General features: G+C 41.5%; 2 protein-coding genes and 1 pseudogene across 2 annotated transcripts in view; 1 reads left to right on the plus strand and 2 right to left on the minus strand.

Annotated features, from left to right (window-relative positions):
* Positions 1 to 2,577, plus strand: part of LOC129838155 (neural-cadherin-like) — a 134,650-nt gene extending 132,073 nt beyond the window's left edge. The window contains exon 34 of the mRNA XM_055904914.1: positions 124 to 2,577. Within this exon, the coding sequence (XP_055760889.1) occupies positions 124 to 717 (594 nt within the window). The 3' untranslated portion in view covers positions 718 to 2,577. The remainder of the gene's footprint in view (positions 1 to 123) is intronic.
* Positions 2,578 to 4,498: 1,921 nt separating this feature from the next.
* On the minus strand, positions 4,499 to 10,022 carry ccne2 (cyclin E2). Its single transcript, XM_055904227.1, has 12 exons — positions 9,975 to 10,022; positions 9,040 to 9,087; positions 8,819 to 8,897; positions 8,654 to 8,701; positions 7,978 to 8,123; positions 7,498 to 7,633; positions 7,092 to 7,238; positions 6,861 to 6,956; positions 6,650 to 6,784; positions 6,424 to 6,535; positions 6,165 to 6,322; positions 4,499 to 5,897 (listed from the first exon to the last, which is right to left on the minus strand). The coding sequence occupies exons 2-12, from the start codon at positions 9,057 to 9,059 to the stop codon at positions 5,790 to 5,792; spliced, it is 1,185 nt and encodes a 394-aa protein (XP_055760202.1). The 5' UTR covers positions 9,060 to 9,087; positions 9,975 to 10,022; the 3' UTR covers positions 4,499 to 5,789.
* A 1,404-nt stretch (positions 10,023 to 11,426) lies between these two features.
* Positions 11,427 to 21,880, minus strand: LOC129837052 (tumor protein p53-inducible nuclear protein 1-like; annotated as a pseudogene).
* Between the last annotated feature and the right edge of the window lie 1,493 nt (positions 21,881 to 23,373).

Raw genomic sequence — 23,373 nt, forward strand, 5'->3', positions numbered from 1 at the left:
AGCACAGTGAAATGACCTACGTCGCTGTTCATTGAGATCAATTTCTAAATTGACCACTAGATAGTACCATTTACTTATTTTTCATACTTATGTTTTTAATTTGATGCCATTTCATCCCTCCAGAATGCCTATGACATCACAGAGCTGAAGAGGCCCCTGTGTTCCAGCCTGTCCCAGTCCTCATCCTGCACCACCGCCCCCCTCATCAAGTCCTCCCAGGGCTCCCAGGAGGAGGTGCACCCTGCTGGCTCAGCCTGCAGCTCAGGGACCCCCTACCTCCACATCCCCCACCACCACCACCGCCATCATCACCACGCTAGCAATGCTAGCTATACTAATGATAGTAATGATGCTCATGCTAGCTCCGTGGGTCACTGCCCCATGGACTTCAAGAGCTACGTGGCGCGCATCATCTGGGAGGCCGACAACGACAGTCAGGAGTTCCCGCCGGACAGCTATCACGTCTGGAGCATCGAGGGCGCCGGGTCCCCGGTCGGTAGCCTCAGCTCGCTGGGCTCTGCTATCTCCCACGATACAGCAGAGGAAGAGGAGGGAGCAGCCTTCAGCTTCGACCGGCTATCCCACTGGGGGGATAAGTTTGAGGCTCTAAGTGAAATGTACGAGCGACCGGCGCTGGCGCTGACATACAGGGACACTTTGAGTTACAGCCAGAGTCAGAGGAGCCATAGTCAGGACAACCTGCCACACCCTTTTTAGGGTACTCATAAACCACAACCCATCATTCACTGCAACATTGACTGACTTAGTACCTGCTAGTGATTGTGTATGGTGTGTCAATGCTGGTTGGTTGTAAGGGAAACAAAGCACACAGAAAATTGCCTCCTGTTATTTTTTCTCATGTTGACAGGTTTGCTGAAGCTTTATGTGGTGGAAGAGGGATTACAAGTCTTAGTGAGATGAATTTATTTATTCCGTTTTATTTCTCTCTGTGAAGTGTTGAAACTGTATTTATTTTAGCTCTGAAATTATGTTGAACCAACAGGGACAATGTTGTTCTTCTACATTATAAGGACTTTGAACTTAATATGTCAAATGTATATGTTACCGGAACCCATTTATTTTGTATTGTAATGTTTTTGTTTCAGACATTCTATTGGATAAAGACAGTCATGCCAAGGAAACGGGCAAATGGAGAAGCTCTGATCTGTTCCTTTACGACATTCTATCCTGACAGCATTTTTGCCCTACACAGGGGCAGTTCACCTTCTTCAGTTGAGCAGGAGGTAGATATGATCTCTAGGAGGAACCTTATATAACTTAAGGAAAATTGATTAGATGAAAAAAGCAGTCAATCGTGTTGCTTACTCCTTGATATGTGAAGTTATGAGTAACTCATATGCAAGAGATTCTAGAGCTTCTAGACTATTGTCAAATACTTTCCCTTTCAATCACGGTCTAATTGCACTAGTGGATGATTCTCAGTCTTGATTGCAGAATCCATTCACCCAAAAATAAGTACAAACCTTAAAATGCTTAGAACGGTAAAAGCATTGTTGATATGCCTGGTGAGAAACCTTCACTTGGTATCAATTATGTGTATTATAGAATATAGTGATGGGTTTCAGATAGGAAATATTTTTATACTCCAATATAGATATAATGAACCCAGCCCTTGTGGTGCACTGTGTTTATGTGTCTTACAAGGACGTGCTCCTTTCTTCTGTTTCTAGCTCTATGTTGGTTCAGAGATGGTGTTGTGTGATGCCAATCATTTCTGAAACTTCCTGTCCTATCGTCTTGGAAACAAGAGGGCAGGATGACCCCACGATGTCCTGATAATGTCTGATGAATGTATTGTGCTAAAGGAGCCAGGAAATTCAGGGAGGGCTTGGGTGGGAAGGAATAGTTTTGAGTAGTCAAAGAAAAGTCGAACAGTACAATCACAGAAACTCCATTGCTGACAATTATTTTACAAATGATCTGTTTGAAATGGATCTATGTTTGTTGCCGTAGCTAGACAGAAACTCCCCAAAACTAGCTCTCCAAAATGTCTTCACTTTACGATTTTGTACTTGATAACTCCTATGTATAGCTGTATAAACAAATATCTCATTTTTTCCATGGCTGTAGAGTTACTGTGATGCACAGTGGGGACAAAGTGAGAACCAGGAACACTTCCCTAACAAACACACTGATAAAATCCCTTCTGGCTATTGTATCCACATTGTCTCCACATTTTAAATTACTGGGGGTGCCTTTTGTACGCTGGTGTTTGATCCAATTATCGACTGCACCCGTACATTTTTCCCCCCATATAACTTAACTGCAGTTGCTATGTTTGCATATATTAACCTAAAACTATAGATACAATGTATACATGTGGTTGCAGCCTTTCAGTGATTTTGATCAGGACACACATGGACTCCAGAACTCACAAACCCAGTAAGGCTTCACTCCTCACAGCCCAACGTCCCTACTTACTGTATTCAGGACTCAAGGTCCTTGTCCCCATGTTATTATGTATAAATAATGTACATATCTACGTTTTATAGCAACCTAACGTCAGATATTCTTTTTGTATATTACTTTTATTAAAAATAGCTTTTCTTCAAGGCACTGCATTTGGTTTTGTAACTTTCTTTTTCCAATGTATGGATGGCTGTAACTCCATCTCTATTATATAGACACCGTTAATGAACCATGGCCCAGGCTTTATCAGGACATAGCACTGTATGAGAGAAGGTACAACAACAGTGGATAAAGGGATGAGAAATAGGGCCATGATTATTCTTAACATAAGGACATACTGCCCTCTTGTGGTGACATCTGCAGCTCCTAAAGGCACAGTGAGGCAGTTTCAGATCTTTACATGAAATACATGAAAAATAATATATTTGGTCAAATTATATTATGTTCAATTTGTTATAGTTCCTCTCAAGGATTTTTAAAATATTTCTACTGTAGATGTGTCATAGATAATATGGGCTATTTGTACATGGAGATGGTAGCACATGTACGTTGTTAGAAAATGAAAGAAACTTATCATAATAGTGAAGGTCTCGTTATGCAGTTGGGTTGGGGGTGGGGGGGTGAGGGTGAGGGTCTCTTTGTCAGGGTTGGTTTAAGAGGAATGGGTGGGGGGTTACAATAACGCTGGCATGTAGAGGTGGGGGCCATGCATTCCCAGGCCAACACAATAACCTCTCACAACTGAGACTTGGTAAGGGGGAGGGGGGAGAGAGAGCGGCCCATGACTGCCTTGCTGTCCCACTGTCTGCCTCCTAGACTACCCCCTCAAACACACACACACACAAACACACTGGCCTCATGGAGAGACATGCATCATCACACACAGACCCCCAAGCAGAGCTGACTGACCAGGGGTCACTGCCACTGTTCAGTCCTTTCAGGGTGGGGGACATTAGGGGGACTAGAGATAGGACTGGGGCAATTTTCTTAAAGGCCCAGTGCAGTCAAAAACGTAATTTTCCTGTGTTTAATATACAGTACAGTATATTTCCACACTAAGAAGTTGGAATAATACTGTGAAATTGTGACAATTATGTCATTTTAGCGTAAGAGCTGTTTGAAAAGACTGACAGAAATTTTAGCCTGTTTTGGTGGGATGGAGTTTTGGCCTGCCTGGTGACATCACGAGGCAGTGGATTAGTTAATAGACCAAAAATAAATAGTTCAAAACCTCTCTGCCAATAACAGATAGTTTTCCCCTCCCCACTCAGACCACTCCCACAGTCCGAGCAAAATTGTATCTTGAGAAATTGCTGATTGCTAAGAAGCTATTTAAGTTTACTTTTGACCATTTTAATGGAAAACAATCACAATAAGTTCATTTTTACCCTGAAATGACTTGATATTGACATAAAAATGGCTGCATTGGAACTAACACAATCACATATTGCTGAGTCTCTTACAGCTGCTTTGACCCACTTTTTAACCTTTTGTTGATAAGATGTGTTGTCCCTGTAGTTTCAGCATAACACCCTTCAATACCTGAGTGATTGCTGTTAGAAAGTTGAGCACTTCATCTCCGTCACAGCTTAAGGCTTCTTTTACACACCAACTGTCATTCGAGAGTAGTAAAGCTTTCCCCTCCCCCTCAGAAGACACACTCCCATGGCATGTGTAAACATGACATGCCAGGCTCAAGACAATACTGGAGGCCTGATAAGAATAGTGTAGTAATGCAAAGCACATGTTAAAAGTGCAGGCCTCATCTTTATAACACCCCATCATTCTGTGAAATTGTTTATGTCAGGAAGTGAAGCTCACACCTCACTCTTTAAGGCAAGGCGATGTTCATCCCATTTCTCCCCTCAGCATTTCAGATCGACTGGAGAAGTCATCTTATTTCCATGTAATAGGTAGTATTGTGTATGGATCTTGTGGCTTGATTCATTCACGTTAGACCAGTTCTAAATGGCACTCCCTTGCCAAGTCACAAGAATATAACAAACCATAGTCGAACAAGCAAATGCTGCCATTGCAATGTCAACCATAAAAGCAGGCAAAATGCGTACATTTCTATTTCATTTATTCAATACATTTCCATTAGAAAACAGAACTTTCAGTTTATGTACATACCATATACACATTACTATTTAATTTATTTACAGTTTAAACATGGTTCTTTGTATACTGCTGCATCGGCACAACACTGAAGGTTTCAGTTGCCAGTCACAGGTTTGCTGGACAGACTGGGTTAGAGCCATCCACTGGAGCCTCTGGGTTCTCAAGTCTTTACATCACACCATCGTCATACTAGTTGAACTAAGGCACCACGGAGAGGCTAGCGCAAAACTACAACATTTCATATGTAACTGCATTATACCGGGTTATCCCCCCAATCACAGATATCAAAATCATAAATAACATGCATCCCGTGACTTAAATAGTTTGCCTTTGGCATTGTTAAAGCCCTGAATTCATAGCCCTATGGATGTATATGGACATAAAAACATTGTAAGGCTTATATTAACAAATAAATACAATGTTAAAATTACATACAGTTGTAAGTCGGTCCAAAGGGTCTAAATCAAACTACTGAAGTCAAGTTTTCCAGGAATGTGTTGTGGCGTGAGAATGCACAATGAGTCGTTCACAGTATGGTGAAAATACGCAACTTCAAAAACAGTGTTTAAGAAGGTCATATAGCAAACAGTTAACCCTGCACTACCCTTTCAAACAGCTGAAATGTCACCATAGCAAACATCAAGACTGCTTTCAGTGTTATTGTATGGCTTAGCATGTCCAGGAGTATCCAGATTTAGACTATTCAGCACCAGATACATATGATAACAATGTTAAGAGACTGAGTTAAGCAACTCAACTGTGAGTATCATGTACCAATTCACCTAAAATAATTAGCTTTTTAACTATCAAAACATCTCATTTGTTGAAATACTCAGCTTCAAGTAACAGAGGGAGAGCAGCAGACTTGCTTTACTATGGAGGAAGATTTGACTTGAGTCCCCTCAAACGATTTCCACGTAAAATTCTAATTCTGGGGATTAAGACTACGAGAACATGGTCTTTGTTGTAATCATTTGACAAAATAAGTCTATAGTAACCATGAGTTGATTTCCATGGTTGTACTGCATATATTCTCTGATATCCAGCATGGTATAGAAAGTTAAATATCTTAACATGCTATACAGAGGTGAGTTATGACCAAAAGCAAATTTGATTGGTCACGTGAGGATGAGGTTCCGAAGTTAGGTTTCCCGGCCTCTGGCTGGTCAGGCGTGAGATCTAGGGAATTCTCCCTTCATCTGGTTGGTCAGAAGATCAACACGAGGAGACCCTGGGGCTCAGTGATTGGCTGGTTTCTCTGTGCTTTTTGGTGGAGTCAATATCCCTCCTATGGCAGCAGGTGATAGTCTGTCTTTGCTGTCCGGTTGCCTCTGGTGAGCATCACTCTGCAACAGACAAGATGATTCATTAAGAACAATGAACATTTGTATGCACAGTTCTATTCTTTTACCTAAAAAAATATGACTTTGTAGCACAAAATGGCTGCCCATGCATCACCAAGATGGCTGCAATACATTTCTGGGTGAAAGCAACTTGCTACTCCCAAACACTGGTAGAGATACTCTAAACATCCAACAGTGAGCAGCCATTCTGGTTGTTTTCTTTGAATATTGTACCCATTCCTGCCCCTGAAATGTTGTGTGAGCACTCACCAGCATGGACAGGTAGTCTACGTGGGTCTGGATGTTGTGTCTGTCATCAGACGTCACTTTATTAAAGTCCTTGAGCTCTGCTCTGGGACAGGCGCTGACCGTGCGCATGAAGGGGGTCATCCACCGGACACAGGGAGCAATACTATCCCACGTCAGACCTGCACAGAAACAGACAATAGTAACTATGTAATAACACAGGAGGGCTGTGGCATTCTAGAGTGGGACCAACCTATGTACACGATGTCAACTCAATGCTTACCTGATACTTTGTGGACAACATCAAATGAGAGAAAATGGCAGAAGGCAGCAGCAGACAGTATCCCATACTGGTAGTCCAGGGAGTTGATGTCCAGTATGGCCAGGTCTAAAAGCTGTAACATGAATAGAGACCAGGACAACCATTAACAGTTATAGGGAAGCTAAAAACCTTCCACGACAGTCAATCAGGAGAAGTTGCAGGGGGGGGGGGGGGCTAGTGGACTCACCTGTGTGATCTGGATGTAGGTGTCCTGAGAGAACTGAGGTACAAGGAAGTTGACGCCATCCTTTAGGGATTCCACCTGCGCATAGAGCTTCAGCCACGTGATCACCGTCTCTGGACACAGGTTCCAGTTCAACGCCTGATGGAGGAGAGGAGTCATTAAGTAACGTGTGACAACTGAATTAGTACAGTGTTGGGCACAGGGGGTTTCTTACCTTCAACATGACAAGTTCCATCTCCAGGATCGCTTCTTCCTCACAGGCTCCGTCAGTAACGTAGGCAAACTCATGGAGCTTTGGAGGGTAGATTTCCTGAGGGGCATAAGGAGGGAACAATTAGATTTGAGAATGGAAAAAGAGACCGCCATCTTATTAAATTGTTATGACAGTATAAACTAAAGCAGTTGTCACCATCCAGGAGATGAAAATGGAGGACGTTACACCTACCTCTATCTTAGATGCGATGAAGAGGGCTGTGATTCCTATGAGCTGCAGTCGGTCCTTCACCATATCATCCTGTGTCAGCATGAAGCGGTCAAAGAAGTCCTGAGCCAGATAAGCAGTCTCTCGATGCAGAGTGTACACCTCACTCACCTACAACAGGACAAAACAGGGATGGGTTAGACATCAGTCACGTCTGTACAAATCCTGGGGCACTGTAGTAAACAAGTCAAAGTACTGGAGATGTAGAGCCCCTGAGGTAATAACTATGGAGGTGGAGTATCAGACCTTTGGCTCATGCATATCCAGTCATTACAAATACACGTGTGGGTGTAAACAAGGCATATAGATGGGTACAAGTAATAGGCCCAAGAGTGAAGAGCACAGCAAGTCATTTCAGAGACACACGTACCTCTAGCAGCCAGTCCAGGAGAATGGCCCTCATCTTGGGCTTTAGTTTGGGGTGCTGCTGTAGGAAGGCCTTGTCATGGACATACTTCAGCTCCTTGTTCAGCATCTTAATCCACACGTCATCTGAGCTGGCCCAGCTGCCAAGGGGAAACACACACAGGTCTTAACAGGACGTCCAGTGTGCAATCGCATGGACTGAGGCCCAACACCAGATACTGAATGTTTGTCATCAATAGTGACAAACATGAGAAACCGCAAAAAGTAGCCCATGTCTAAAGTTTCTCTAGTTGCAGGTCTACTTCCACCCTGACCTTGTATGTAAGAGTTGCATTGACAGTGGCATAAAAAAATGACATCCAGAGTTTTCCTAAGTAGCTTTGGGGGGAGGGGGTACAGTTTAGGAACAAAGACATGGGAGCAATTGACACTAATGAGGTGTAAAAGGAATTTGGGCTAAGCCCCTTCAACACACACACAGTACCTGAGGCAGGGCAGCGGTGAGGTCTTGATGAAGATGTTCTTGAATCGGAACTGCTTGAAGCCAGAAATGTCTCTGGTCATCACCAGCTCCTTGTGTGGCGTTTCTACAAGTACACATGGACTTGCCCCTTCTTCTGACCACCGTTTCTAGAGAGAAAAGACACCAAATTCAATCTCTTTTCATCAGCATATAGTCACAACCAGCAAATGCAGATAAATAATGCATTTACAGAGTGAAAAATCCATATAGCCAACAGAGCCATCATTAACAAATAGGTCACAGCATGCTACACGCACAGTGAAAAATACCAAACTGTCCAAAGCTATAGTACACATGAACTTAAAACACCGAAAAGAGAATTACTATTTTAATGGTAACAGAAAAGGGTATTGATGCGCGTTCCATAGTGTATACAAAACAAAGAATGCGATTTAGATCAGGCGGGGGAGGAGAAAGGGAGGGACAGACAAAACGCGGGGTTATTGCGCGCTGTCTAGCCCAGTGACACAGATAACTAGCCGGGTGTGTATGTAGCCTTAAGTCTCATCAATAATTACTTCTACATCCATGCGAATTTTACCCTAGTTCACCCCTATATTCTCCTACATGTTTTACAGTTATCAATCACTGGCACAACTTGGTAACGATAATTGGTTTTAATAAACAAGCAACAAACCTGTATTTCATAGCTTTGTTTCTTCACTGCGGGCATCTTTTTTGATGGCTGAAAAGTAAGAGGACAATACAATTAGCTGTAGTTCTTATTTGGCGACAGACCAATAAAAAACCAATACCATTACACTAATGGTTAAAAATAACACTGCTATCTAATTGAACAAACCTCAGATTTTCTTTTTTGTGTGATCTTTACATTCTGTTCCGGTGCGTTCTCATCTCTTGCTTGTAATGTGATGCGACCACTGAAAGGACAGACAACTTTTAATGACAGCAAGCAGTCACCATACCAATTGTTTTCAAACATGTACAAATAATACATTTTATAGTTAGCTTGCAATCATGCTTGTGGATAACGAGGCTTTATTACAGTGTGGCTTCCCATACCTGCGTCTAACGTTAGTCATTCTGTCAATTGAAGGCTTCAGAGTTCCACTGAAAAGGAGATAGGGCGAAAACATTGTTAAAATGGCAAAGACAGTTTAGAGTATGTACAAATAAGCATCTTCACAAGTTCAAAACATGATTGGATAATAAAAGGCTGTTTTTTCCGGGCGGTAAAATGTATGCCAAATGGGTATAGAGGGTTGAGCTTGTGAGGACCGTCCTCATTTCGACAAAGAAATCTGCCACAAATTGCATAAAATCTACTGTATCCGTAGTCCCAATGTTATGTCAGAAGCCCTGGTAATAACTTACATTGTTATTGTTGACGAAGGTAACCATAGGATAATTATTTGATGGTTTGTGAAACCCAACTACGCGCCAATTTCTCGAAGCGGGAGGATTTGGACAGTCACTATGGCTAGCTACAGTAGCTCACCAGTGAGCCAATTTTAACTCTATTACATTAACATTAAAATAAAGTTGATAAATATATAAAGGATATGATACTTAAAGAATGTACTACAACAGCAATAATTCAACATTACTAGGTAGAATTTGCATGTGTAGTTTCCTGGCTAGCAAAGTTACTAGCTAACTATCTTTATGCCACGTCCGTGAAAAGCAGTGGTGGCTTGCGTGTTAACGTTAAATATCAAGCAAAGTTGATAACAAAGAAGACAGCGTTAAACCAATGTGAAGAAACAGATGTATTGTCTTATCAAATGAACTAACTAAACGTTAACCAGACAGTTTGCTAACGTTACCAGTAGCCCTTGCAATTTGGTTTCTTTTCCAGATTTTTAGACAAACAAAAAAATCCCAATAAACTGAATGTTCCTCATCGACATAGTAGCTTTACCACTAACTTTCAGAATAAACTCCTGAGATATATATAGCTAGCTAAATAAGCAAACATTTCATCTCCAGCTTCTTACCCTCAGAAATGAATGAACGAATAATGATCAGCTGGCGCGCCGGCGCCAATCTTTATATATCTGACCATTCCATGGCAAGTGCGCATGTGTGTTCCCGGTTCATTTAAACGCGCTAAATGTTCAAATCTGAATTCCATTTATTGCAAATAAGAAAGCGAACGTTCTGTTTTATTTCCCCAGAGTTAATACATTTGATCACGTGTTTGTGATCTTTATTAGGAACGTTCGCTCATCGACTTTGTATGGATGGCGGATCTACTTTGCACAAGAGGGGTTTCATTTATATTTTTTGGGGGAAAGGGCGCATTCCTTATTTCCCGGTTAACCTTAAACGACGCAGTAGGCGTTGAATTAGCCTTTACATGTGGTCAAGTATATATAAAAAAACGTTTAAGCTCTATTTTCTTATTTTTTCTCTGCAAGAAAAACACTTCCGTATTACAGGTCCACCTATGGGAGAGGTTTCAAACTCTCTTAGCCAATCAGAGGAAGGTCAGGAGAAACAACGTGGTCTTCCTTCAAAATGTAAACAACCCGAGATGAAGACAGCGTGGAGCACTGTCATATTGAAACAGGAAGATTCTTACACGTTTCAACGCTGTTATTATATGCTTATTGTTATTGTACATAGATTGAGCTAGGTTGAAGCTTTTTTCACTCCTCTTCTAGCTAATGCATTATTTGTCATACTGGACCCGTCCAAATATTGACATCTACCAGAGGGTAGTATCATGTATACCTATACCACAGTTTCTTACTAAACCATGTTTGCCTATACCGTATATAGTAAAGAAGGATCAAGGAATTACATGGCTAAATATTCTGAAATAAATTTATTTTTATATAAGCTTGAAATGGGCATGGTCTAATTGACTCAACCAAAAGCATAAAGTTTAGCTTTTTTAATGAATCAGAAAATCAACAGTTATTTCTGGTTGCTTAGCTGGCCAACTGATGGATTCCACTTTGTAGCATACCCCTCAGATTAACACACAATAAACATTAGTCATTATTCAATTGTATAGCCTTTAAAACAAGTGTATAGGATTATTTTATCAGAGTTATTGTTTTCTGGGTCACTGTTTATTTTCTGAAGTGTTGAATCAGTTGTTTGTAATAGTTATTGAAGATCTTCCTGGCAACTACTTTGCTCTGTTGTGATTGGTCAAACATTTGTGATAACTTGTTCTCAATTGTTTGATGAAGTCCATCTTTTAAATGTTTTATTATGCTTTAATATTACTGTGCAAAGCAGTTACGTACTCTTTATTCAGAACTCATGAGAATGTCATACTGAAAGTAACATCCTAGCTGTCTCAGCTTAGTGCCATAAAGGGTTTGGTTTGGAAATTAAGTCCAGCCTGGCTGTGGGTCTTTCTTGACATGTCATCATAGTTGAATAAACCTGGTAGAATAAAGGTTAAATAGATCAAATAGACAGAAACGGAAGAGTATGTGTATGAAAACATTTATTGTAGACTGTGGCTTACATCATGACAACAGATCATGTATTACAGTTTTAGAACAGACTACCACATTCTCATTTGCAAATGTTGCTGAGCATAAAAACAGAGTGAATTGATCTCTCATACGTCCAAAATACAAATAATGCAATCAGTTAAGTAGATAAATAACAGTTAATGCTCAAATTCCTACACTTTTTTGGCAAAGTGCTGTATTATTCCAGTAAACTAAATCAAAGCAGAAGTCTAGTAAAAAAAAATGCCACCAAATTTTCTTCACACAGGAGAAAACAGGTTTGCTACATTTGTGTATAAAAGCTGTACATGGGCTGGGTGGTTCACGAAGAGAAGCTACCTCCTGTGTGCATAGCTGATTTGCTTTTGTATGTGTTGTCCCTTTGGACAAGAATTCAAGTTCTTCATTAATGCATTGTCATTATACTGTTTAACCTGGAAGGCACATGATCCACAACAAATTCAAGGCATAAAACAAAATACAAATCCCTGTTATTATCATCAAGAGTTCAGACAGACAGCCGAGGACAAAACAGCTTCCAGCTTCACACATCAAAAATGAGGACTTAGCCATCTCCTCCATTCCCTTCGTCCTGTTGCCCGTGTCACAACAATGCAGTACAAAAATTGACACGTCAAATGATTTGCAAACTTTTGCAATCTGAGAAATGTTTAAATAAAAAAGATACACAAATACAATGGCTAGGCTTAAATCACTTCACTATAAATCAGTTTACAACGATATAGACAAAACCAAATGAAACCACCTTAGTGCTTCTTGATGCTACCATGCTAAATACATCTGAGTATGTATGTACTGTGTATTTACCCCAATAAGTACAAAGAAACAGGTGATATTAGGTCATAATATCAGGTCATCATAATATTAGGTCATATAAATTGAGTTTGCCTGGATACTTGACTTTTAGAGGTTCTATGAAACTAAAATAGGCTATTTGGGTGTTTGAGTTGTCTCTCTGTGCTTTCTTACCACTAGAGTGCACAGATTCATGTTTTCACAAACTTGACCATTTCAGAGCACAAAGTCTCCAATTTGCAAACATTGTAAAAGTAAAGAAGAATTTACTGTAAAAGCAAAAACGATAGTAATATAAACTATTGCAAGGTTAGAGTTTGCTGCTACTTTTTTGGTTGACATTTTAACATAATATTACTAAGTTAAGTAACTAAGCAAATAAAGAACAGGGCAAAAATCCAACTCAAAACAATGGAAAGTACACAGAAAAAAATATATAAACAAAAATGAAAGACTAATAGTTTCACTCCATCTTGGTGGGTTATAACAGTCGATTGAGAGAGTAGGAGTTCATTTTCACAGTCCTTGGACAAGCAAACGTTCAAATTCAATTTTATCGAGACGCACACAATTCTTTTAAAAAGGTCAATCATTGATCACAAACATTACCACAAGGCAAAGCACACTATGACAAATTTGGAAGTTCTCCAGTATGTACAAAGACAATTAACATCCGTCAAGTAATCTGCATTTTAGTAAAGTGTAAAGGTGATTGGCTATGACCTGAGAAGTGGACTGCAGATTTAGAACAAACAATGAGAGATAAGATAACAGAAAAAAAAAAGTTTTTGTTTCTCAACATCTGGAGACTAGCGCTATACAACCATGCAACAAATCACACACTAACATAGTCAAACCGCTGCTTACAAACATACCTATGTAGATAAACGCTCATACTAACTTCATACTGATATGTAATATAAGTTCTTTTAAAAAATATGGAATTTTTTTTAAATACATTTTACATTTATTTATTTTTATCTTAAATTCTACTATTATAACAAGGCGATTAGTGATATTTAACCCAGTATTTGACCATCATTTTCTCAAACAATATTGTGAAAGTACTGAATTACTAAGTTCAAGGCAGGTTCACCCATAGTCAAGAGAGGGGAGGTGATGATTTTGAAAAGTAAGTTGTGGCCATCAGAATGACAAATTACATTAGTTTGCCATGAAGTGATAGAGGAAGCAATTTTATTGGAGGGGCATGAGAAACAACCTTGTTAAACTGTCCTAATTACAAGTGAAAGACATGCTCCTTTTCTAAATGCCTACTCCTACTCTAAAGACATCACAGTCATTCTATTAAGCCACAAACTCTCTTCTGATAGCACACAACCACTCTATGACAGCATACAACAACTCAATGACATCACTTACAATGTCACTACGACAGCATACAATCAACACTATGATATCAATCAATGACATCACACAACCATTCTATGGCAGCATACAGCCACACTATGACACCACACAACCATTGCAGAGTGGGTGAAAGCGGAGAGTGTCGCCACAGGTGTAATATCTGATTGAACCAGTCTCTCCCAGTTACCATGTGGTGGTGGGGACCTGCAGCGGAGTAAAGTGACCTATGGCATTGATTCTAAAGGAATCCTCATCACGCCTCTTCATTCCAGAGTGGAGGATCGGTGGATGAAGGGAGGAAGTGGGGAGATGGAGAGGATGTACTCTTTGCGTGGATTCAGGTTGAGATGGATGGATGAATTGATGGATGGAGGGTAAGGGATAGGGCCAAGACCTCAGTAGTTGAGGTGCCTCTGGCCAGGCTGGTGTAGATAGGTGGTGGTCTTGGCCTGCTTGGCCCCTCCAGTACGCAGCAAGTTGAGGCGGCGCAGGGCGTTGCGGGAAAGGAGCTGGTGCTGGGCGGCGCCACGTACCCTTTGGGCCAGTCGTCCATGCTGCTGTGCTTGGTCTAGAAGGCCTGGGACGGCAGCCGCATAGCAGCCAGCATGGAGACCGGCTCTGCACTGCACTACCGTTTCTGGCCTATAGGGGGAGACAGGAAGGGTGCTGGATTGGTTAATCCATGTTCTTTTTTCAATTTTCGCCTAAAATTACATACCCAAATCTAACTACCTGTCAGGACCTGAAGCAAGGATATGCATATTCTTGATATCATTTTAAAAGGAAACAATTTGAAGTTTGTGGAAATGTGAAATTAATGTAGGAGAATATTTTTTTAAATGTCAATTTTAAATGTAACCTTTATTTAAAATAGGCAAGTCAGATAAGAACAAATTCTCTCTTACAATGACAGCCTACCGGGAGAACAGTGCTTTGTTCTGGGGCAGAATAACAGATTTTGACCTTGTCAGCTCAGGGATTCGATCCAGCAACCTTTCGGTAACTGGCCCAACGCTCTTACCACTAAGCTACCCGCCACCCCCAAAATATAATATTATATAACATATTAGATCCAACAAATATAATGCATTAGATCTGGTAAAAGATAATACAATCAAAAAAAACTTTTTTTTCTCTTCTCAATCTTTGAAATGCAAGAGAAAGGACATCATATAATATTACAGTTTAGGCACAGTTTAGATTTAGGCCACTAGATGACAGCAGTGTGTGTGCAACGTTTCGGATTGATGCAGTGAAGCACTGGACAATATTTTGTATCAAGTCTGCCCAAATGTGCCGAATTTGTTTAATGATACATTTTCAAGTACTTAACTATAGAGAACATACAAAATTATATGGTAATACAACATTTTTATTTACACACTCCCAGGAATGTCATACATGATGGATCATTAGCTTACACACTAACTATCTAGATAGCCGGGCGGGGTGGGTGTGGAGCCAGAGACAGCAAGGGTTCAAACTGTAGAACCCAGCTCTTACATTTGAATACAAAAATGGATTTTATCAAACAGAACTATGCTACATTTTATCCCTGGGACCCTCAGGATGACAAATCAGAGCAAGATTACTGAATGTAAGTACATTATTTACCTTCAGAGGTGAATGTATCAAACCAGTTGCCGTGATAAAAGTTTGTTGTTGTGCACTCTCCTCAAACAATAGCATGGCATTTTTTCACTGTAATAGCTACTGTAAGTTGGGCAGTGCAGTTAGATTAACAAGAATGTACATTTTCTGCCCATATAAGACATGGGAAATATTCTTGTTACTAACAACGTCATGCTAATCACATCAGCGCAAATTACCTCAACCGTCCTGGTATAGGGATACCGATCCCGTAGAGGTTAAGCATAAATTCACTAAATTTAGGTGCTGTAACTCTACTGCCAGTATTTTTGTAGCAAAAAGTCCTACCTGTGACAGGGGGTGTCAAGCGAACGTCGTCCCGGTTCCATGCCCACAGCGGCAGGTGTGTCAACAGGGGGGAGGCAGAGATTGAGATTGAGGGAGAGGTTGAGGGAGAGTCGTGGGGGACAGTGGGTGGTGTACACAGACATGCTGGGGTGTTCTATCAGCAGGTTCTCCAGGGGGCTGGTCTCCAGTACCATAGGCTTTCCCCTCGTCCCCCCGCCGAAGCAGGGTGGGGGAGTAACGAACCAGCTCTCCTCTAGAGAACAGGCCTCCAGGCGCTGGAAACCCCCCTCTTCTTCCTCCTCCTCGGGACCCCCATACTCGGTGTCAGCGGTAGAGTCCAGGGAGGTGCAGGAGGCATAGCGGATGAGGGAGCTGGCGATGGGAGAGGGGACTACCACAAGGTCCCCCTCGTCCGAAGTCAGGTCCACCTCAGACAGGTCGTCACCACAGGGGCTGGAGCAGGCCTCGGCTGAGGAGAAAGGCAGGGATTGGTTAGGATACATCATCACAATTAACATTTAAATAAGAAATGGAAAGTTTGTTTGCAACAAAAGCATGTAGGGTGTGTGTGAAAATGTGTTTTACAACCACTGAGTTTTATAATTGGTGAAAAATATATTTTTTAAACTCCCTGTAGCAAAATGTAAAAATGCAATATGATGGTCTTGAGCTCACCCTGGGTGGGATGACAACTTATATGCAATACCCTGACATGACTTTAGGGGGCAATGTAGCACCAAGAGAATGGCTTTAGCGATCAAAACAAAAACCATATTTTCGCCTGACGCATAGGTGTCAAAGCCCTACAGGCACAGAGCAGTGTTCTATTGGTCAGAAAAACATGCCCGACCCAAAATACTATAGTGTGTGTGTGCGCAAGAGCTGTCACTCATAGGATCAAGCAGCTTCAGCAACTCCCTCTAACAAACTGCTGCCAAATGCTTTACAGTCTTTACCAACTCTAGAATGCACCAAAACATGTTTTTCCACTAGCTAACTATCTCAACTCGCGATGCTGCTTAAAAGGTTAGGAGAAAAACTAAGTTTCAATAGAATAAATCTAATCAAGTTAAATGAGGTGGTCTGGCTGGAGAGAGAAGTTGCATTCACTGCATGCCTGGGCTATATTGCATGTCTTGCTTTGAGACTCGGTGGTGTTACTGTCAATAGTGCACTAAAAAGTCAGAATAATATACTACCATATGGGAAGTATAATGGAATAAGCAACTTGATACCAGATGGGAATCAAAGACAGCAGATTGCTGTTTGGGTTCCCATTATACTAAAAATAGCCTGCACGGACATCTGGCCAAAACTTCATTCCTGGCCAAAGTTTAAAGCTGACTGTCTGTCTTTTTTTGGACAGAATCTCTGACAAACAGCTGAGTGTGTGCATGTACATGTTTGTGTATAACTGTGTTCTTTGTGTGTAACTGTGTGTGTATTGGATGTGTTCCCATGTGTGTATGATCATGAAAGGTTTCCTCTCTTTCCTTTTCAGATGTAGTGTGTATACATGTGTTGTGTTCTTCAGAGTGTGTTCATTTCTGAGTGTGTGGATGTGTTACGGTGTCTGTGTGTGATAGAAATACACCCACTCCCAAGGACACTTCAGTTTCCATCCTCATCTTTCTCTGTCACGCATGTCAGCGGCAGTGCAGCCACCTTGTTTACTCAAAAAAATAAAAATAGTAAATCTCATCCATGCTGACACACACATCTTCAGGGTGATCCGCACGCTTAGCAACGCAGCAGAACCCTAAAACGGCTTACATCCCTCATCACTGTCTCTGTAAGGCCAATTAGAACCTGTAATCCTCTCACCCCCACCATCCACCTTGTGTTTGTGTGTGTTTGTGTGCGTGTGTGTACTGTATGTGTGTGCGCACGTAGGAAGGGGGAAGGAAAGCAGTCTACGCTATTGATATAATAGATTGGCAGTTTAGAAGAAGTAGGAGACTAGTGCAACTTGAGCTGTTGGAAGTGTTCCAGGAATACAGCGGGTACACACTAAATAGTACACTTTAAGTGTGTGGAATCAATCCCTACTGTAAAATAGGTCATGGTACTGCAGTCTGTGCAGGAAAGAATTATTCAACGCTTTCAGACAAAACATCTGACCTCTGCTTACTGCAATCACTCTAACAGTTCTACAAAACAGACACGTAATAAAGGGTTTATGATACCATGTATCAGCTGATATTAGAGATTCACTATAAAGTGATCAGATGAATCATTATTATATGATACTGTTCTATGATCATATAACAGTTTGGGTAAGGCTACAGAGTGCTGGACTGTAGGGTAATATATCAACCACCTGTTTGTGAAGCATTATGAATGCTTTTATAGGCATTTAAGCATTTACCTGGAACACCTGTAATGAATGATGTGTAATATGGATTACGAACACATTCTCAGCCTTAATGCATTTCCAAAGGTTGTCGTAAGAGGCCATGACATACATATGTAATACCTATACCTGTAAGTCCTATAACGAATAATGGACATGATAGACAACGCTATGAATGCATTAATCCCAGGTGGTTTGGGTCATAGACTGTGTTACTGACGGGGCAATTCTGGAGGAGAATTCTGCTGGGCCGCCTGCCCACACGTCTCACTCCTCAGAGCCCAGAAGGGTAACTCTACCGGGCCTATTTTTATCTTCCTCCCCTTATCCCCGCTTACAGACATATTGCCCATATACTGCCCCATATCCCTTCCACCACCCTCCCCGTACATAAGTGGGCCAACAGGATTCAGTCTCTCACACCTTGAATATTCACACACTTGTGGAATATGAGATGTGATGTATCAGGGACATACGGGCTGGATGCACTCCCTTCCCCCCAAAGAACAAGTGTGTGTGTTATTGAGCGGCATTTATATACTGTATATGTGTAGAACCATGTGTGTATGGGCACACGTGTATGTGCTTTTGTGTGTATGGATACTGGGAACCTTGCCAGGGTTTAGAGTAGCATCCTTGTCTGCATTTGTGAATGCAGGTGAACTTACGTTGCATCGGTACGAAACGGTGGTTTATGGAGACTATAAGGCACCTAAGGATTGCATAGCCAAGCAGTTTGATGAGGTCAGTTCTTAGATGCTTATGATATGTATAGATCTGATAATATGCTCACATGGAAAAACAAATACTGGAGCGGCTAAAAATCAGTGTTGACTTTTAAAAGGTACTGAAGTTCCCACCACGTGACTGTATGGAAATTATGCTCACTGTTGAACCCATCTGAACCGTTTTGTACATGAATACCAGGAGGTTATGGTGTGCGAGGGGTTGTTTGTGTTTAGAGTGTGTATTTGCATTTTTGTTTGTGTATTTTACTGTTTATGTAGGTTTCCTCTGTGTGTGTGTATGTTCTGAAACTCACCCAGATAGTCCACCAGGATCCACTCTTCATCCTCCTCCTTCTGGCCAAAGTCCTGTTCTCCAGGGCCTACTCGTCTCACCTCCTCCACATCGTCCCCGAACAGGACGCTGGTGAGCCTCTGGAACATACTGGGACTCCTTGGGGGGGTACGGCGGGACCAAGGGGGGGCTGAGTGGTGCGAGGACCGGGGCAAGGGTGGGGAACAGGCCCTTTGGTCATCAGCTGCAGGTGCTAAAGTGCTTCAATAAGGTACGGATGTCTATCATCTGAGGGGAGCCGTGCAAAGTCTGGTCATAGCTCACCTCGACGTGTGCAAAATTACAAAGGACCTGAGAGACAAAAGGGAAGGGGGAGAAAGAGAGAGAATAATTTGTTGTGATCTTGAGTGACACATTTGAGACCATATACATGAGCTAATAAAGACCTGTGTGAAAAGGGAGGGGGGAGATGCATACAAATATCCTTTGGCAATTTTTGGGCAATTGGCAGGAGGAAAACATGGGTCAGACTGAAAGACATCTGTTTATTTCTGGGTTACTAGTTTGAGAGGACAGTCCAATATCAACGCTTTCTGCCCAAACCAGATTTTATATATCTCTAATACTCGATAATTAAACATATAAAAAGGGTAGCCAGATCATTCACAACTGTCACAAACTTCAAAAAGAGGCACCGTATGTGGTCGTAAATGTTTACAGGTGTGGGTATCATTTGCGTATGTAACAGTATAACTTTACGTCCGTCCCCTCGCCCATACCCGGGCTCGAACCAGGGACCCTCTGCACACATCAACAACAGTCACCCACGAAGCATCGTTACCCATCACTCCACAAAAGCCGCGGCCCTTGCAGAGCAAGGGGAACCACTACTTCAAGTTCTCAGAGCAAGTGACGTCACCGATTTAAAGGCCATTAGCGCGCACCACTGCTAACTAGCTAGCCATTTCACATCCAGTACACTTATCTACCAGACATCCCTCAAAGCCAATTATGGAAATAGACCCATCATCACCTAGCTGCCAACTGACAGACATACTGGCCAAATATGTGTGGGCCCAATAGGTCTGTAACCTAGCAGCTTGTTCACTGATAAGGGTGGTCCTTTATAGAACACACACTATGGTGCTGTATCTTCACCTAGGGGTCAACTCTCTGTGACCATACAGCCCAGTATTGGTGGTAAAGGCCTGACCTTTCTTTACAATTAGACCTCTAGTCAGTAAAAAGCCAGAGAGTATTTTCCTCTGTTGATAAAGTGAACTACTACCCCACACGGACACACCAGGGATACATGCCAGCATTTACACTGACTTCAGGTCATACATTATGACCCCTGACCTGAAGCAAGATCAGTGATACACAACAACCATTATTCTGCCATACAACATTAAATTCCTGCTGTGAAGCCACATTTGTCAGTGCAAATGTAAACTATGAGTTGTATGCATGTACACTTTTATGCAAAACAAATACAGAGCAGTGCAGCCAATAATTAGAGATCCGTGGGTTTGTAAGATCTGAAAAGCTGAGAGAACTACAGTAGCTTCTTTATGATAATGTTCAAAAAGGACAAGATCGCTGTTTGGTAGACCTGACACAAAAACTGAAACTTGGAAAATGAAACCTGGTCTGCCAGGCAGGCTACAGGCAAACACACACATTATGCCCAAATTACAGTTTGTCATATATTACTTAACATCAGACATCTTCGTCAGAAGATTTGTAGGCTGCAAGAGAATGCAAACACTTCGTTCTTTGATTCAATATCCTCTTATTTGTAAGATTCAACGACAGAGAAAATGAGCAGCTGTGCGACGCGGTCAAGGGACTGAGGGCTTTTCTATGGGACTTTATCTACAGTACGTCCAATACGCAACTGGGTTATAATCTCCTGCACCTGTTCGTCCTCAACAAAATATCGCTTGCATGCATTGTTTCCTTTCGAAAACGCTGGCTCTATTCAGATAGAAAACAAGGACGGGGGGTGAAGATGCGTCGTGATATTGCGCCCATTAAAATTGCAGTATATTATTAGTAACGAAATGAAACGGTAGGTTATGTGAGAGCTCACTTTCTTGTCGTATGTGTTTGGATGGTTGGTTGGAGGCCTGTCGTCGACACCTTGGAACAGAGAGCGTTAGTACCGTAACGATTACGTCATATGGATATTCTCACACAGATCAAAATGCCTGATATTGGTTCTGTAATAAAACAAATAAATCACTGAAAATATCAATAAATGTTAAGTTATTACATCAAAAGTAACATCCTGCAAGCTGTCTGATTGCAGGATGGTTTGTTGACTAGTATACAAGCAGAGGGTGTAGAGCGTAACCCTACACCTCTTGGGCGAGTCGCAGCTCTTACAATGTTAATCTGCCAGCAAAGTACAATTCTGTTTTGTGCATATAAATAGCACCTCCTTCAATAGATAGGGAGACATATAGACATTGCCATGATAATACATTTTCAGTAGACTGCGGTCTGCCTCTTATTTGGCAAAAATGGTCCGAGAATCTTATTTTTGCTACACAAAACATTGTTGGTGCATAAAAACAGTGGAAATAGGCTGTGTTTGTGCTAAACCGTTCTTGTGAAAATAATGTCATGTCTACAATTGAATTGCAAAAGATTACTGTGTGTTCTTCGTACAACAGACAACAAAGAGAACCCCAAAAAACTCACCTGCGGCAAGGAAAGATGTGAACAGCAAAGGACGGATATTTAGTGATTAAATCCTTAAGACTTTGAGGTAGATTGTAACTTTTAGAAAATATTTAAAAAAGTTTTCTTCGCAGAAGAAATTAAATACATGGACCTTTGTATTCGGAGCAACACAGTTCGTTACTTTGTCCGAGCCTTTCCGAGGTCCCAACTGTTCCCTTTGTTATTGTTGAGGCGCACTAACAGCTGATCCGAGAGACGTAGTTTCAACAGCCTATGGGAGGGCCCTGTATTAAATCTGTAAACCAATCATATACCGCCGTTGACTCTGACAAACAGTCACCAACGCACGTGACCCACCCCAGAGAAAGACAAGACTGGGCTAAACCCAGCCCACGAATTTTGGGGATTGAGTCTTTCTTCAAACTTGTCAAAATATTTGACAAAGCACCCTTATTTCCTGTGATGGGTAAAATATGTTTCCTAATGTATTTATACTATTTCCCGGATTAATTTATCAAGCTTTATGGATAGCAGGCTAAGAATTAGCAATATTATAATATGCCTTATACCATGTTAATAAAATGCTTATAACCCTATATTATATAACTGTCCATAAATGGTAAATGAAGCCATCCTGTAACATTATTTCCTTCGCTCAATAAAACATCGCCCTGTAGCCCAGTGACAGTCAAATGCTCTAATAATGTGAAGGTGACATTATCAAAAGTACCAAAACACTATTCAGCACCCATGCATTAGAATTGACAAAAAAAAGTAAATTTAGGAGTGTGGGACCATGTTACAAAGCAATGACAGCTTGGCCCCCTCCCGAAAAGGAAACATAACATCTATATTTTTCATTATTGTAACCTTACACCAAGTTTTTTGTCGTTGCAATCACAAAAAAATGAGATGGATGTATGTCTCCTCTATCGGGACAGAATGGGCCATTGGCTTCACAAACAAAAAGGATCCAAACAAAGGAAGAGGGGATAAAAAGATGACAATGCACTCAATACAGAGTATGTCGGTCACCAGTGAGGGGTACAACAAAGCACCCCTTCCCTCAAGCGGTGCAAATTGGGAAAAGGGGCCTGATCCAATGGTACACCAACCCCCATACATAAACCAGATTAAGGACACTTCGGACAAAGGACCTCCTGGGGCTGGTTGCTCCAGTTGGTCGTAAATGGGTCGTAACTCTACGTCCGATGTAAAATGTGCTGGATTGCTGGCCCAGTATTCCATTAGGGTGAAAATGGGTCTGCATTTCACAGTGGGCATATAGACAGACATAGGAAATAAACAAAGACACTTCTAAGTAAGCCATACACAACTAATATGTAATAAATACCAATAGCATATCGTTATTGAGGAGGCTAGAAAACACTCCACTCAATTTGGCTAACATTTCCCCAGTCGTGTAGGCAATCCAAAACGAACATTCTGAGAAGAAAAAACATAATTACTGATTACATGACTGATTTATCAAGACGAGTCCCCACGCTTGTAACAAAGTAGCGCAGATCGGGCTACAGAGTGGCGCAGCGGTCTAAGGCACTGCAGCTCAGTGCAAGAGGCGTTACTGCAGTCCCTGGTTCGAATCCAGGCTGCATCACATCCGGCCTTAATTGGGAGTCCCATAGGGCGGCGCACAATTGTCCCAGCGTCGTCCGGGTTTGGCCGTCATTGTAAATAAGAATGTGTTATTAACTGACGTGCCTAGTTAAAAGG

Source organism: Salvelinus fontinalis, chromosome 38 (genome assembly GCF_029448725.1).
Source record: "Salvelinus fontinalis isolate EN_2023a chromosome 38, ASM2944872v1, whole genome shotgun sequence".
NCBI classification, from domain to species: Eukaryota; Metazoa; Chordata; class Actinopteri; order Salmoniformes; family Salmonidae; genus Salvelinus; species Salvelinus fontinalis.